Here is a 17,608-nt window from a genome sequence, read left to right as displayed (position 1 = left end):
AAACCTATAACCATGTCACCGGAGGGGGAATAAAAGGCTTCCTAGGAAAATCCCCTTGGCTGCTCCTGTGTTGCTTCCAAGGCGACGTCGCTAACAGAGAAGAACATGGGATATTGATGGCTGAAATACAGACACAAAGCAGCAGATGGGACAACACAGAGTGGCCCCCCCCGCCATGTCTGGCAATGTCTCCCCCCTCCAGCCCCCCCGGGACCCCCTCTTGCTGGGACAGGGCTCTCTGCCCCGCAGCCCCCCAGACCCGCCCAGGGGCCCCCAAGAGAGACCCCCCCGATCCCCCATCTGACCCCCCTAAAGACCCCCCTCTCCCCCGCCCAGCCCCAGGCAGAGAGAGGGGCTCCTCCTCCGGGACACGGATTCCCCCTTCCCACGCACACGCGCCAGGCGCCCCCCCTCCCCTCGGCCCGGGGGCCCCGCACCCTCCCAGGCCCCCCTCTTGCTGGGACAGGGCTCTCTGCCCCCCAGGAGCCCCCAAGAGAGACACCCCGGGTCCCCCCAGGCAGAGAGAGGGGCTCCTCCTCCCGGACACGGGTTCCCCCTTCACACGCACACGCGCCCAGTCCCGGGTTCTGGGTCCGGCTTCCTCCCTGCCCCCCCCGGAAGGGGCAGCTCTGCGCCTGCGCGACGCCCCGGGCTCCTCCGCAGGGAGAGAGAAGGGTTAAGGGGCGCCGAGCTGGCTTCCTAGAGAGGACAGGAAAGGAAGGCGGGCCGCTCCCCCTCTGACGTCCCTCTGACGTCCCTTCCGGCCTCGCCCTCGCCCGCCGGGCTCTGGCGGCTCTCCTCTCGGGGGAAGCCTGCGGAACTCCCTGCCCCGCGACGCGGAGGTAAAATCCGGGCTGGCTCTCCGCTCCTTGGCTTCCTCTTCCTCCTCGCCAGGACCAGGCTCGGGGAGGGGGCGGAGGGAGGGGTGGGGGGCCCTTTCCCAAGCTGCTTCCCAGGAGTTTGGGGGCTCGGGGGGCAGCTGGACGGGGTCTCCGAGGGACTCTCGGCATCCTTCCCGGGAGTCTGGCTTGGCAGATGCAGGCCGGGGGGGGCCGGGGGGGCTCTCTTTCTTTGATTTCCCCTTCTTTTTCTTTCTTTCCATAGATGTGGTTCATGTTTGGAAGGAGATAGACGAAAGTGGGCCTCCAATACCCCCTATCTTTTTATCAAAGGGAAAATCACGGCATCTAAATAAGCGCACAAACAGAAAGGAGGATTACTTCCTGCTTCTCTTTGCTGGGCATCTTGCAATAACCTTCATTTTAACTGGACATTTTCCCTGCCATAAAAAATGAGATAAACATTTTGGCATCTCCCATCTTGACATATGCTTTAATTTCAGGACATAATTATTCTGAAACAACATAAATTGGTATTTGTCACGGTAACACACAAATATTTTGTTTTCAATTTGAAACCTTGTTTCCTCCACCAAAACCTTCTGGTCTTCTCCTATCATATTCTTTGATAACCTTTTCCTTTTCTGGTGATTAACTTTAAAGCCTGCTAACATGTCAGATGCAACACAGATGGAGCCTGTGTGTGTGTGTGTGTGGTGTTTCCTCTTGTTTTTTGAATAACTTTTTATTGGGTTTTATAAAGAAGGATCATAGGAATAATAAAGAATACAGATAAATAGAGCAACTCTTCTCATGCCATTTGTATATCACAAAAGCAGCATAATAACTTTGCGACATCAGGTTCATTGTCAGTGGTCAGCGTATGACTTTTGGGTTAATGAATTGGTTTGAGCGCGACCAAAAATAAAGGGGAAACCGAACAGAGTGAACAGAGAGCATTCCACATGGCAAGGCCCTTGTGGTTGTGCTTCGATTAAGGGTGAGTCATGGGCCTTTCTCCTCTTCCATTGCCAACTAAACAATATAAAGTCTTGGTCTGTTGATGAACTTAGGCCCAGAAATGAACTGGCAACCAATGCAGGTCTTTAAAACAGGAATTACATGTATGCCAAAGGATTTTCGTGGGTCTTCAGTGAGGAGGGGTAGATGCCACCTGTCAGGCTTCAGGGAATCCCATCCCTCCCCCAGTGGCCAGCCAAGAAGTAGACAACAAGAAGAGTTCCTGCCGAGTCCTTTATTCAATATTTACAGAGAGAGACTTTGAACAGGGCCTCTCCATTGCAGTAATGGCGTTGTTCTGAGTAAAGTCCCACCCCTCTGTCTCTCCTCTTCTACGTCATCCCTGCGTCGGCTGATCTGTGCTTTCTGCCTCTGAGCTTCCTGTTCTCCTACTCTCAATGCACGCTGGATCCTGGGAGAAGGAGGGTCAGGAATGCTTTCTGAAGACACAGAGTCTGTCAGCTGTCTCTCCCCTAGTGCTGCTGCTTCTTCCTCCTGCTGCTCTCCCAATATTTCCCAGCTTCTCCCCTCTGCAGCCTCTGAACTATGACCTTCTGCAAACCACTGTTGTAAATCTATACTGTCCTCCTCTTCTCGGGAAGGTTCAGGAGGAGGGAAGGGGGTCTCCAGCATTCCTCTTGGGTCCAGTCCCGGACACCACCTGGAGCCTGTTGGAGAAAAGGTGGGATAGAAATGCCATTAGTAAAACAGGGAATCCAGTTGAGAACCCAACCGCTGCATTTGGGTCCAGTTTCTGAGGCGTCTTCCAGGGCAGTTCCACCCAGAGGGCGTTGCAACCTTCCCATCGGATCCAGAGCAGGGAGTCCCATGGCCTCCTCCTGTCTGTGCCAAAGGGACGGTGGCTGGAGCTAGACATGAGCCCTGCTGCTCACCAAGCCACCCAAGCAGATATGGCTGGGTTGGGGTGAAGCTCTGGACTATGAAGTGGGGTTGGGAGGGACCCCCACTGTTGCCTTGGCTCCTAATTACACTTCATACAAATGACTCACTTGTCACTCACAGTTATGACTTCTTCCTCCTCCTTCTCTCCCTACACTTGCTCAGGGAACATTCTTCATCCCTGGCTGTGCTAGGATATTATAATAGAAGAATGTGTTTGATTCATAGGATTTGCTGCAGCTTGCATTAGGACACACAGAACTTGGCAGAGGACCAAGGGGCTCCTTCTGATCTCTTGGAGACTTCCTGGGAGCCCAGATGGATGAGCAAGACTCAGCTGGCCCTGAAGCAGGAAGAGGCCATGCCATGGAAACAGGGAGCAGTGGGGGATTATGGGAAAACTCCATGCAGAAGATCCTGGGTGAGGAGGACACCCTTTGCTCAGCTGTGCAGAGCCAGCAGCTCAGGCAGTTCTGCTACCAGGAGGCCAAAGGACCCCGAGAGGTTTGCAGCCAACTCTGCCACCTTGACCATCAATGGCTGAAGCCAGAAAGGCACACGAAAGCTCAGATGCTGGACCTGGTGATCTTGGAGCAGTTCCTGGCTGTCCTTCCTCTGGAGATGGAGAACTGGGTGAGGGAATGCGGAGCGGAGACCAGTTCCCAGGCAGTGGCCCTGGCCGAAGGTTTCCTCCTGAGTCAGGCAGAGGAGAGGAAGCAGGCAGAGCAGCAGGTGAGAGAGACTTTCCTCTGGATACTCCCAAGGGGCTCCAAAGAGGAGGGAGAGTATTCCCAAATCATTTCCTAATGGCCCATCCTTTTTTGGAAAGCATCTAGGAACAGATCTTCTCCTTCTTCTTCTGCTTCTTCGTCCTCTTCTTCTTCTTCTTCTTAATACCACACCCATGTGGCTGGGTGCCTTCCAGCACATATAAAAGCATAAGAAGACATCAGATGTCTTCTAAAAGTTATGCATTTTCTTATCTCCTTATCACCTGATGGGAGGGCATTCCACAGGGTGGGTGCCACTGTGGAGAAGGTCTTCTGCCTGGTTCCCTGTAACTTCACTTACCACAGGGAGGGAATCAGCAGAAGACCCTCGGAACTGGACCTCAGTTCATGGAGACGCTCCTGTGGGTATAGTGGGCCTTTGAGGCCGTTTAGGGCTTTAAGGTTCAGCACCAACACTTTGAATTGTGCTGGGAAACGTTCTGGGAGCCAGTGGAGATCCTTGAGGACCAATGTTTCATGGTCCTGGCAGCCAACCCCAGACACCAGTCTAGCAGAAGCAGGAAGCAGCTTTCACCTCTGTCCCCCGAAAGCGCTTGCCTCTGCCATTCCTTTTCTAACCCTTCTCCCCATTCTCTGTTTTGAATCCTTGTTGCTCTTTCAGAGGAAGGATCTTTTGGCAGAAATGGGTCTTGATTCTTCTGAGGCAGAGAAGACTCCGTTGGACGCCAGAGTGAGGCCTCTGGGTAAGGAGGAAGGAGTGTTTTCTCCCCCGTTTTGTCACATTCTCTTGGTTTTGAAACTAATCTCTGAGTTCTTTGCATCTTTTGGGGGAAGACACCTGGAGCTCAGAGGGGGAGAGATGCATTTTTGCACAACTATTATATGAAATGGGTACAAATGTACAAATGTACTCAGCAGGGGAGACGTTTACGATAGTAATTTGATTAGTTTACAATTACAGTCCAATAATAGCCTCCTTATAACAATGCGAAATTACAATACAATTAGTAATACCAATCTTTAACATATCAAATTATATAATATAGGTGGCCCCCCACATGCTAAAACTGATGGTTTGATGATGTTCTTGATTTCTGCATTCCAAAATCTTATTATTTTCAATTACCCTCCTGTCAAGATAAGAATCCTTTATACAAATAATATATAAAACTACAAGTGAGGCACTCCAGCGATATCCTTACTCTTCCCATGTGTGGCAATCTTTCTGTTCGTGATGTTTTTCTCTGTCCTTGTAAAATATTTTATCTTTTCCTAGTTCTTACTGTTCTCCATCATTCCTTGGGCGGAGCTAATATCCCATTGTGGTTTCAGAAATTCTCCATCGCTCTGTCCTGTGCTTCGTTGTTTGGCAACTTTAACAGCAGCTGCAAAAATCGCACTATCCCAATAAATAATCAGTTTTTGCCATTTTTCTTCTACACCTGGGAAAGAGAGGGATCTGTCAGAATTGCAAATGACTCAGTAATGAACCTTATCAGCTCCCTCACAACTTTCAGATTCCTTACATCCCTCTGTCTGGCCTAAGATAAATGCGCATTTATCCAATTAGATTAAATTCCAAGTCCTTTTAGCATTATTCAGTTCAGTCTGTATATAATAAAGGATGGGGAAGAGTCAGCTCTAATTTTCCATCGTAAACATTTTGCAAAATAGAGCTTCCCTCCCTTTTTCCTTTTTGTTTTTACACACACAGTTCCATTTGATGTTATATTCCATATCTGTAATCTAGTTTCATCCCTGCTCACCTGTACATAGATATTTTCAACTAGTATTCAATTGCAGGCTACCAATTCATTAGTGTAGAGAAGAAAACTTGATATAAAGAAGCCATAGGCTCCCCTCCCCCCACTCACTGTCTTTTGCAGCAAATGAAGTTTATTCTCAAATTCAAACCTTAAAGACCTTGCAGCTGGTTCAATTCCGCAGTTTATGATCGCATCTCTTCCAGCAACGCCTGTACATTAGTCCAAATTGAGCTCTAATTGACAGGAGAACCTCTGCTTCTTAATGGCAGCAAAGGAGGGTTTTCGGCAGGCGAAGGGCTTTTGCACTCAGCGCCTCCCTGCCTCCCGCAATCCATGCCGGAGCCGGAGCCGGAACCTGGTCCCGAGACAAACTGGGAGTGAAGCCCGTTCCCCCCTGTCCCTGGGGGCAACTTGCAAGGAGAATTACCCTCAGTCATCCTTGTTTTTCCTTCGCCAACGATCTCCCGCTGCCTCCATTAAGGCAGAGCGGAACCGGAAGCTAGCAGGGGAGACTTGGACAAGCCCCATCTGTACTTAGAGATGCACTTACAGTTTCCCACTTACATTTTCTCTCCCAGGTGACGGAATGATGCCACCAAGACCTGCTCCTTCATCTTTTCATGGTGGTGGAGGGGAGGCAGCAGCTGTGGACCCAGATCAGGTAGGGGGAAGGAGCCTTGTGGGGAAGGACTGCTTGGATGCAGACTGGCTGGACACAGTTGGATGCAGAGGAATGGTGGGAGGAGCCAGAGAAGAGGGAGCCGACTGGGAGGAGGAGGAGGAGGAGGGGTCTGAAGCTGGAGAGGGAAGAGGGCTGAGGGAGCAGAGGGAGTCTGTGGCAGAGAGCAGCCCAGACTCCGAGGCAGAAGCTGCAGCAGGAGAGAGGGATGAGGAAGGCAGAGAGGGGTCTGGCCGCTGTAGAAAACAACAGAGCCAAGTGAATGTTCTCTAAGAGGACAGCCTTTTTCCTTTTCTGTTAGGGTCCAGTGTGCTTTGAAGATGTAGCTGTCCATTTCACAGACGGGGAGTGGGCGTTGCTGGATCCTGACCAGAGAGCTCTCCATAAGGAAGTCATGGAGGAGAATCGTGGGATCTTGGACTCTCTCGGTAAGGCTCCCTATTGGATCATCCTATCTGTTTTGTAATTCAAGACATCTCTCTATGTGACGAACCTCTGATATTTTGATGGGGCTCAACAGCGCCACCCACAGCACCTGGGATGTTAACACTCCCACAGCAAACCTTGGATGGATGGCTATTGATTGTTTTCCCTGTGAATATTCTTCCTCCAGTTCTGTCGTTTAAAACCATGATCAGGCTGTCTGAACTGCCCAGGCCTTCTTAAATGTAGGCTTCAGAGTGATTTGAGGTGTTGAAGTAGCTTCAGTCAAGTTTCCTGCTTTTGTTCTTGCTTCTGTCTCTCTCTGGTTGACCAAAGAGTCACTTGACATTGGAGATGGCACAGATTCCACGACTGAACTAAACAAACTCCATCCCAGAAAGGAGCCAGGCTTTTTGAATCTCAGGCAGTGAACCCTGTAGTAACAATAATGATGAATTTTATTATTTTTACCCTGCCCATCTGACTGGGTGGCCCCAGCCACTCTGGGCAACTTCCAACAAATAGAAAAACATAGTAAAACATCAAACATTAAAAACTTCCCAATACAGAGGTGCCTTCAGAAGTCCTCTAAAAGTTGCATAGTTATTTCCTTGACATCTGATGGGGGGGCGCGTTCCACAGGGTGGGTGCCCCTACTGAGAAGGCCCCCTGCCTCGTCCCCTGTAACGTCTCACAAAAATGTAACATTTAAGTACAGTGGTACTTCGGGTTAAGAACTTAATTCGTTCTGGAGGTCCGTTCTTGACCTGAAACTGTTCTTAACGTGAAGCACCACTTTAGCTAATGGGGCCTCCTGCTGCCGCTGTGCTGCCAGAGCACGATTTCTTTTCTCATCCTGAAGCAGAGTTCTTAACCTGAGGTGCTATTTCTAGGTTAGCAGAGTCTGTAACCTGAAGCCTATGTAAACCGAGGTGCCACGAAACTTGAATAATGATAATAATGCTGATATAAGAAGTTTCTGCTGCACTCTGTGATGTCGAGAATTGAAGAAAACATTCAAATTGGTTTAAGGTGATGCACATCATCATTAAATGTTTAGCCACTAAAGAAATTTGGCAGCTGCTACACACATAAACAAATAGTGTTTTTCAGCACATAGAAATGACGCACAGCGTAAATTAATAACGCAGAGTTTTAAAGAATAAGAGCTTTACTGAGTTAAAATAAACTTCTTGATAAACAACATGGTTCCAAACAGTTTGACTGAGATTCCAGACTGACTCTGCTCACAACTGAGGCAGACTGACTCTGACTGAAATCTTTCAGAGAACACACAGAGAAAATGGCTGCTAAGTCACATGTCAGAGTGACTCCACAGTTAGCAGTTAGGCCTGAATAACTTTAGTAGGCCCAAATGATGGTGCAGTCCCAGCACTTCCCAGCCTGCTTTGCTGCTTCTGCTCTCATGTGTCTTCGTCACCTGCCAAGAAGTTCACGTTTGCCATTTTTATTCCCCTACTCTTACATCGCCCACCACAAGGCAGCTGACTATGACCAAGTCAGTCCAGAGTCAATGTTCCCAAATATTTCTCCAGCTCTTAAAATTTGTTTAGATTTTTTACTGCATACTGAACAACTTAGCATATTGAATATATCTTAATTTTAACAGGGAACTTTCCCGCATTGGCCACCTTTTTCAATAAAAGCACATTTTATTTATGAAGATAGTACAGATGCATATTTAAATTTGTTCATCAATACATTTTTATTCAAATTTTTGTAAATAAACAGATTCTTATAAATGTAAGGTACACAAATAAACATGCTAATAAATCTTACAATATATGTACATATCTTTCATTTACATAGTTTATTATATCCCTTCCCTAAACAAACAAACAAAAAACCTTTGGACTCCCCTCTACCCTTTTGGTAAGTATCAAATAAAAATTCTATAATCATGTACTTTGTTTTTAAACTTATATATTAGCTGCTGTTAGCGTTACTCCATCCCCGCTAATATCATCTACAAATTATTTCCAATATATTTCCAATATTTATTCCAGTTTTTATGAAATTCCTGTTCATCTTGATCTCGTATTCTTGCTGTTATCCTGGCAAGCTCTGCATAATTTACCATTTTAAGCTGCCATTCATTTATATTAGGTATAACTTCCGTTTTCCAGTTTTGAGCCAACATAATTCTTGCGGCTGTAGTGGCATAGAGAAATATTATCTTATCTTCTTTTTTGATTTCTTTACCCAGAATTCCTAACAAGAAGGCTTCGGGTCTTTTGGGAAATGTATATTTAAGAATTTTTTTAAGCTCATTATATATTAGTTCCCAAAAACCTTTCACTTTATTGCATGACCACCATAGATGATAGAGATCGCCCTCCGCCTCACCACATTTCCAACAACTTTTGTTCTTTAATCTATACATTTTGGCCAATTTCACCGGTGTATGGTACCACCTATATATCATTTTCCATATGTTTTCCCTCAGTGCCGTACACGCTGTAAACTTTATATTTTTATTCCATAATTCCAGCCATCTTTCAAATTCAATATTATACCCGAAATCTATCGCCCATTTGGTCATTGCCTCCTTCACCTCCTCGTCTTTTGTATACCACTCGAGTAGTATATCATATATTTTAGACAGTATTTTACTCTTGCCTTCAACAACCTCCACATTAAACTTAGATTTTTTATCCTCAAAACCTGCCTTCTTTTTGTCTTCTTTTAGCAAATCATTCACCTGGTGGTATTGCAACCAACCAGTAAGTGAGTCTTTTATTTCTTCATATGGTCTAAGTTTAATACCTTGTTCTGTTTTACTTATGAGATCTTCATAGGTGGCATTTTTCTCTTCCATATTAGATTTCTTGATAGTTAACACCTCTGTTGGTGAGATCCACCAGGGGGTCTTCCTTTCCAATAAGTTTTTATTTCTCTCCCATACCTGAAATATTGGTCCCCTGAAGATGTGATTTAGAAAGCCCTTGTGCACCTTCACCTTTTCGTACCATAGGTACGAGTGCCACCCGTACCTATTATCAAAGCCCTCCAGATCCAATATATCTCTATTTTCCAGTCTAATCCAATCTCTTAACCATAGTAGACATGCCGCTTCATAATATATGCTCAAATCCGGTAGAGCAAAGCCCCCTCTTTCCTTTCTATCAACCAATATTTTCATTTTTATTCGTGGTCTTTTTCCCTGCCAAACATACTTCCCCAGGGCTCTCTGCCATTCTTTACATTGTCTTAAACCTTTGAGTACGGGTATAGTTTGAAATAAAAACAGCATTCTGGGGAGAACATTTTCACCACTGCTATCCTCCCCAAGAAGGATAGCCTCATTCTCCCCCAGATTTCAAGATCTTTCTTAATATTCCTCCAAGTGACCTCATAATTGTCTTTATAGAGATTAATGTTCTTTACTGTAATCCACACTCCAAGGTATTTCACTTTCTTAGCTGTCATAAGTCCCGTCCTTTGCTCTAAATCTAACATTTCTTCCTTTGTCAAATTTTTAACCAACATTTTAGTTTTGTTCTTATTGATCTTAAGTCCTGACACTGCACCAAACTCTTCAAATTTTTTTAAAGCTTCTTTTACACTGTGTTTTGGGTCTTCCAGTGTTAATACAATATCATCGGCAAAAGCTTTTATTTTGTGTTCCTTCTTTCCTACTCTGACTCCTTTAATCTCTGTTGTTTCCCTTAATCTCTTATTGAATATTTCCAATACTATTATAAATAATAAAGGAGACAGAGGACAACCTTGCCTAGTCCCTTTAAATATATCAAAAGATTCTGACATAGTATTATTTATTATGAGTTTTGCCTTTTGTTCATGATAGATTGCTTCGATACCTTTTCTAAATTTTTCTCCCATCCCCATCATTTCCAAGCTTTTCCTCATGAACCCCCATGAAACATTATCAAATGCCTTTTCGGCATCTATAAATACCAGGGCGGCCTGCTTATCTATTCTCATATCCAGATATTCAATAATATTTATCACATTTCTTACATTGTCCCTCAATTGTCTCCCTGGAAGGAAGCCCGTTTGATCTTTATGAATTCTATTATTTAATACCTTTTTTAATCTTTCTGCCATTACGTCTGCGAACAACTTATAATCGTTGTTTAGTAACGAAATTGGTCTATAATTCTTCAGCTCCAACATATCGACCTCTTTTTTAGGAATTAAAGTAATATATGCTTCCTTCCAGGTGTTCGGGATCCTCCCCTCTTTTAAGATACCATTCATCACTTCGCATAGAATTGGGGATATTTGATCGCTTAATGTCTTATAATACTTAGCCGATAAGCCATCCGGCCCCGGCGCTTTTCCAATTTTCATCCTTTTTATAGCCCTTTTTATCTCTTCTTGTGTAATAGTCTGGTCTAGTAACTCTTTTTCTTCTTTTAAGATCTGTGGCATCTGATGTTCTTGCATAAAGCAGTCTATTTCATGATCTGTTTCTTTGCCTCTTTTGTATAGTTCTTTGTAGTACTTCTGGAAAGTCCTTTTTATTTCTTTTGGTTCTTCTACAATCCTTTCTCCATCCTTTATCTTACTAATCATGTTTTGTTTCCTTCTTTCTCTTATTTGCCATGCCAAGTATTTCCCTATCCTATTGGCTGATTCGAAATTTTTCTGTTTCATCATTTTTATTTTCCATTCAATTTCCTGATTAATTATTACTGAAAATTTGGCTTGTAATATCTTTATGTTTTGTTTTACGTTCTCATCACCGGGATTTATAGTTAATTTTCTTTCATTTTCCATAATCTGAGTTAGAATTTGCTCTTTCTTTTTCTCTTTTTCTTTTCTTAATTGACTGTTTTTCTGGATCAGGAAGCCTCTCATGACTGCCTTTCCTGCATCCCACACTACCTCTAGAGCTGTTTCCCCATTTAAATTCCATTTGAAGTACTCTTCAATTGTTTCCTTAGCTTTAGTTACTATTCTTTGATCGTTGAATAAAAATTCATTCATTCTCCATCTACCTATTCTAGTATCTTTGCCTTTTATCTCCATAGATACCGGATTGTGATCAGAAATAGTTTGTGCTAGAATTTCGCATTTGCTTAAATTCTGCGTCAATTCCTTCGATATCCAAATACTATCTATTCTCCCCCAGCTCTGCTTGGGGTTTGAGAAGAACGTATACTGTTTTGTAGTAGGGTTTTTGAATCTCCAGGCGTCAATTAATCCTATATTGTTAACTAGCTCAAAAAAGGATCGGGGTAGTTTCCCTTCCTTAGTCTCTTCCTTTTTTGTTGACTTGTCCAATTTCGGTGAAACCACACCATTGAAATCACCCATTAATATCATTTTATGATCCATCCATTCCATTAACTTATTACCTAATTCGAGGAAAAAAGCTGACTTTTTATCATTAGGTGCATATATTCCAACCACGATTATTTTTTCTCCTTGAAACACCATCTGTACTACAATCACTCTCCCTTGATCATCTTTATACAATAACTCAGGATCAAATTTTTCTTTTATATATAGTACCACACCTCTTTTCTTAACCTTATCGGCAGTCACAAAATCCATCCCTAACCTCTTATTACTCAAGATTCTCCTGTGTTTATTTATTACATGAGTCTCTTGTAGACAGATTAGGTCAAGGTTCTTTTTCAATAGCGTGTGAGCAATCTGATTCCTTTTATTTTTATTGTTCAGTCCATTCACATTCCAAGTCAGAATTTTTAAAGCCATCTATTATAAAGTGTTTATAAATTGTCAAAATCTGTGTGCAAACTACTTTTCCTTGTCTTCTTTCTCTACTTCTTCTCTTTCTTCTGTTAAGTTTACCCCTCTTTCTTCTTCTTCCGACCCCTCCCCCTCGTCCCCTCCCCCTGCCGCTCCTCCGTCTCCTCCCCCTCCCACTATCTTTCCGAAATCCTTCTCGTATCTCCTTTCAAATTTTTCCAGTTCTGAGGTGGTTGACAGTTTGAATCTTTTTTCCTTGAAATAGAATGAAATGCCTTCCGGAAACTCCCATCTATATAGGACCCCGTTTTTCTTCAACTGACTAGCTAATTTTTTATAAGCATCTCTCCTTCTAAGAAATCTCAAAGGAATCTCTCTAAATATAATAATTGAGTTTCCTTCAATATATAACCTTTTGCTGTAGTTCTGTTTCAATATTTCATTTCTTATGTCCAGCGAGTTGAACATGGCTATCACATCCCCTGGCAATTTTTTCCCTTTAACTTTAGTCGATTTAGATCTTATCCGAAAAATATTTGCTAAAGAGTAATTTATCTCTTCTTCCTTCTTATCTAACCAGATTGCTAACTCTTTGACCATTATAGATCTAATGTCTTCATTTAGATTCTCCGGTATTCCTCTAAATTTCAGATTAGACTGACTTTGTCTCATCTGTGTCATAGCCATGTTGTCCAGCAGTTCTTCCTGTATCTTTCCTATCTCTTTAATTTCTATTCTAATCCTGTCCACCTCCTTCTTACTGTCTTTCGTATCTTTTTGCACCCTTTTCATTGAATCCTCAAGTACCTTAGTTTTTGCTGATATATCTTTAACTTTTCCTGTCAGTTCACCCACCACCCTTTCCAATTTCTTGTCTAGAGTGTCTTGTACTTCTAATAGTTTTTTCTCTATATAATGTTCATTATTTTTAAATTCTTTCCTTATTTCGGCCATCAAACTATCATAGTCTTTAATTTCTTTCCCCTCCTTCCCCTCTTCTTGTCTAGATGGCCTTCTTTCAGCCGGCGTTCCCACCCCCTTTTTCATTTTGTATATTTTGTATATTTTATATTCTTCCTTCTTTGGTTCACCCACACAGATTGTTAGCTTTCTCAGTTTCTCCCGTTACTGCCAGCTTTCCTTATATTTCTTCAACAAGGTGTAGCCCGTCCCCCCACCAACAGGAATATCGTAACCAATAAGAGAAGGCAAAATACAAGTAGAAAAAATCAAATTAGAAGCCCAAAGTATGTGAATGACAATACCAACGTCTCTCAAGTACTGCAGAAGGTAGCTTAGTAAGGTATTGAAAGGGGCGATGTGGAAACGCTTCAACGTCCAGGTTCTAAGAATTTTGCCTGGTGCATATATGAAGACACGTGATTAATTCTTTAAAGTCTTATGGGGGGGGTATACTATTTGTTAATTGGAGTGTGTCTCTTTAAGACGGGAAAATGGAGATGAAGCAGAGGGAGGAGGATGACGAAGCAGGTATTCCCAAACAGCTCCCTTTTTCTCCTCAGTCTCCTCAGAGGCTTCTTCACTTCTCAAGTCCTTCTGTTGTCACTCAAGTTTTCCCAACCTTTTATTAAGTTGAGTATGTGCCGGTCTCTATCCTTAATTCAAATATGTTTAGCACCAGAACTTAAAATAAAGCGTTGCGTTCTATTCTTAAGTGCTGCGCTCCAGGAAGTTGCAAACAAAGAAAGACGACGAACCGACTATAAACCCCCCACCGTTCGTTGCTATAGTAATCTCCGACCTCGATGCAACAAAGGAATTTCTTTCCCTTCTTTCTAGTCCATTAAGAGATTTCGCTGTTACTTTGCCTCCGACTCTTTCTACTTAATGTCTGAGGTCTTTCCTTCACACCCACTTAGCGGCTACTTTCTTGCCTTCATACTTTTCCACTCCCAGCCTGTTGCTATACTCCATTTTATTCTTACCGCCAGCAGTAGATTCCTTCTCCTTTCACCACATATTTCTTTTAAGCTGGGTTCTTCCGTTAAATTTCCTTTGGCTTTAACTTGAATATTTTTCGTTGTTTTTTCGATGTTTTCTGCGTAATCCTTGGTAGCAGTTTCCCAGCTTTTCTGCTGTTGTTGGAGATCCGCCGCTTTTCACACGGAGCCTGAGGCTTCACAACATGGGGTCTATTGCTTCCCTTTCACGCTGCGGCTCCAGCCCTGTTAAACGACAATAACACAGGCGAGCACACACAGCTTCGCTGGGAGTTTGCCCCCTCAGAATAATCCTCCTGAGGTTTCGGGGTTCACGGAGCCTTCGTGACCCCTCTGGACCTCCAAGTTGTTCGAGACCCCTCCGGAGAGCAGCCTCGCGCTCCTTGTCTGTGACCGCGGCGTCCCGGAAGTCCAGATGCATATTTAAATTTGAACAAAATGACAGTACCAGGTTAAGCTGTACTTTTAAAAACCTGAGAAAGAAAACATCTAATATTCAACTTGCTTTGTATACGAAACTAGACATTTTTACAGAACAAAAGGAACATTATAACATCTAACTCCCTTCAGTTCTTCTCCTCTCCCATTTGGATAATTTGGGAGTGCACTTATTCCCGAGACTCTAATCCGTTTGCCTCTTAGTTTCAGGTGGTGATGAAATGGAAATGAAGAACAAGGAAGACCACAACGAAATCCACACAGTGGAGGAGCCATATCAGGATTCAGACTGTGGAGAGAGCTTCAGTCAGAGCTCCCATTCCACTTCCCATCAAAGAAATCCCCTTGAGAAGAAACCCTATAAGTGCTTGGAATGTGGAAAAAGCTTCACCTGGAAACAGAGTTTCGCTGTCCATCAAAGAATTCATACAAAAGAGAAACCCTATCATTGCTTGGAGTGTGGAAAGAGCTTCAGTCACAGCCACAATCTCACTTGCCATCGTAGAATTCATACAGGGGAGAAACCATATCACTGCGTGGAATGTGGAAAGAGCTTCAGTCATGGCTCGCATCTCACTGCACATCAAAGAATTCATACAGGGGAAAAACCCTATCACTGCTTAGAGTGTGGAAAGAGCTTCAATCAGAGGGCAAAGCTCACTTCCCATCAAAGGATTCATACAGGGGAGAAACCCTATCAGTGCTTGGAATGTGGAAAGAGCTTCAATCAGAGGGCCGGTCTCACTTCCCATCAAAGGATTCATACAGGGGAGAAACCCTATCAGTGCTTGGAATGTGGAAAGAGCTTAACTCGGAGTGCCCATCTCACTTCCCATCAAAGGATTCATACAAGGGAGAAACCCTATCAGTGCGTGGAATGTGGAAAGAGCTTCATTCGGAGTGCCGATCTCACTTCCCATCAAAGGATTCATACAGGGGAAAAACCCTATCAGTGCGTGGAATGTGGAAAGAGCTTCAGTCAGGGCTCCCATCTCGCTGCACATCAAAGAATTCATACAGGGGAAAAACCCTTTCACTGCTTTGAGTGTGGAAAGAGCTTCAATCAGAGGGCCAAGCTCACTTCCCATCAAAGAATTCATACAGGGGAGAAACCCTATCAGTGTGTGGAATGTGGAAAGAGCTTCACCAGGAAAGAAAGTCTAACTGTTCATCAAAGAATTCATACAGGGGACAAACCCTATCAGTGCTTGGAATGTGGAAAGAGCTTCAGTCACAGCCACGATCTCACTTCGCATCGTAGAATTCATACAGGGGAAAAACCCTATCAGTGCGTGGAATGTGGAAAAAGCTTCACCAGGAAAGAAAGTTTAACTGTTCATCAAAGAATTCATACAGGGGACAAACCCTATCAGTGCTTGGAATGTGGAAAGAGCTTCACCTGGAAAGAAAGTCTAACTGTCCATCAGAGAAATCATACAGGGGAGAAACCGTACCAGTGCTTGGAATGTGGAAAGAGCTTCATTAGAAAGCACAGTTTCACTTCCCATCAAAGAATTCATACAAGGGGGAACCCCTATCAGTGTGTGGAATGTGGAAAGAGATTCAGGAAGAAAAACAGTTTCACTTCCCATCGTAGAATTCATACAGGGGAGAAACCCTATCAGTGCTTGGAATGTGGAAAGAGCTTCAGTCAAAAGAGCAGTTTAACTTCCCATCAAAGAATTCACACAGGAGAAAAACCCTATCCGTGTATGGAATGTGGAAAGAGCTTCAATCTGAGGGCCCATCTCACTTCCCATCAAAGGATTCATACAGGGGAGAAACCGTATCAGTGCTTGGAATGTGGAAAGAGCTTCAGCTGGAAACAAAGTTTTGCTTTACATAAAAAAATCCATACAGGGGAGAAACCGTACAAGTGCTTGGAATGTGGAAAGAGATTCATTAACAGCTCCACACTCACTTCCCATCAAAGAATTCATACAGGGGAGAAACACTTTAAGTGCTTGGAATGTGGAAAGAGCTTCACCTGGAAAATAAGTCTCACTTCCCATCAAAGAATTCATACAGGAGAAAACCCCTTTCAGTGCCTGGAATGTGGAAAGAGCTTCACCAGGAAGGTAGGTCTCAATGCCCATCAAAAATTACACACAGCAGAGGAATCAGATCAGTGTTAGGAATGTGGAAAGAGCTTCAGTCAAAAAGGAAATCTCATTTCATCAAAGAATACATACAGGGGAGGCATCATATCAATGCCAAGAGTGTGATCGGAGGGATTTATGAAAGTCTCATTTTTAAAGTTCTCTTAAAAAATACAGTTGTAGCTCTTAAAAGGACTTAGAGCTTGCTGAAAAAGCTAAAATCAAGACAGGCTTCAACAAGTTGGTTTCTCTTTGAAGGAAAATATTTCTCCTACTTTGAGCCACTTAAAGAGAATTGGATTCCTGCAAGACAACCACTCTTATCTGGACATCTAAATTGCTATGTTCTCTTGGACACTTTCTTTTTTTCTTTTTTGGGGGTTCATCTCTTAAAGTAATTATTTGGTTTATTTGTTTAATTTGAATATTAATTTGAGAAATTGGATTTTATGTTAGACAGCTTATGTGTGTTGGGTATCAAGCTGGAAGGAAGAGGGAGGGCAGGAAAAATGCAGGAAACAGGAACTGACTAAAGAGATGAAGGAAAATTTGGAGAAGCTATTAGCCCGAATTGATAGAAATAGTGAAATGGTGACAAATATGACCACTAAAGTAGAGACACTGACAAAGAAAACAGAAGCACTAGATATCTCCATGAAAGGAAGGGAAGAGAAGTCTGAAAAGCTGGAAGACAAAAAATGGAAATCAGAACAGGAGACGCTTAGGATTGATGTGGACGGTTTGGGTGGAAGGCAAGAGGCAATTGCGGGCGCTTTGGCAGTTCTTGAGATGAGACAGAAAGCCCAGCCTCTGAGACGGAGAGGAGGGAGGAGAGCAGGATTTTAGCAAAGGTTTGAGCGGAGTGGCTGGGAGTGGAAGAGGAATTCATGGAGGAGGCGCCACCCTCCTCACAGCCGGGGGTGGTGTTTTTTTGGCAGATAACCAATGTGAATAAATCCCCCCAGTGCCACCCCCTGGCCGGTCTTCCTGTCTCCCTCTCCCTGTGCCCCCACCCTGCCCCAATCAAAGTCCCAGCCAGCAGCTGCCCC

General features: G+C 43.7%; 1 protein-coding gene and 1 long non-coding RNA gene across 3 annotated transcripts in view; one reads left to right on the top strand and one right to left on the bottom strand.

Annotated features, from left to right (window-relative positions):
- LOC310769250 overlaps positions 1 to 5,828 on the bottom strand; it is a 20,145-nt gene extending 14,317 nt beyond the window's left edge. The window contains exon 1 of the long non-coding RNA XR_014551573.1: positions 5,263 to 5,828. This is a non-coding gene — a long non-coding RNA (uncharacterized lncRNA). The remainder of the gene's footprint in view (positions 1 to 5,262) is intronic.
- LOC310768589 (uncharacterized protein) lies at positions 749 to 17,608 on the top strand. 2 transcript variants are annotated; one of them, XM_083626964.1, is made up of 7 exons: positions 749 to 842; positions 1,105 to 1,963; positions 2,001 to 3,491; positions 4,152 to 4,233; positions 5,835 to 5,917; positions 6,237 to 6,363; positions 14,665 to 17,608. In XM_083626964.1, the coding sequence occupies exons 3-7, from the start codon at positions 3,078 to 3,080 to the stop codon at positions 16,593 to 16,595; spliced, it is 2,637 nt and encodes an 878-aa protein (XP_083483090.1). In that variant the 5' UTR covers positions 749 to 842; positions 1,105 to 1,963; positions 2,001 to 3,077; the 3' UTR covers positions 16,596 to 17,608. The 2 variants fall into 2 exon arrangements, with proteins under 2 accessions (XP_083483090.1, XP_083483091.1); XM_083626965.1 differs by lacking the exon at positions 1,105 to 1,963 and having other exon boundaries at positions 774 to 842; positions 2,988 to 3,491.

The sequence above is a fragment of the Podarcis filfolensis genome, assembly GCF_964270895.1.
Source record: "Podarcis filfolensis genome assembly, chromosome: 8".
Lineage (NCBI taxonomy): Eukaryota > Metazoa > Chordata > Lepidosauria > Squamata > Lacertidae > Podarcis > Podarcis filfolensis.
Note: the sequence above shows the minus strand (reverse complement) of the source record. Positions and strands in the feature narration are given on the sequence as shown.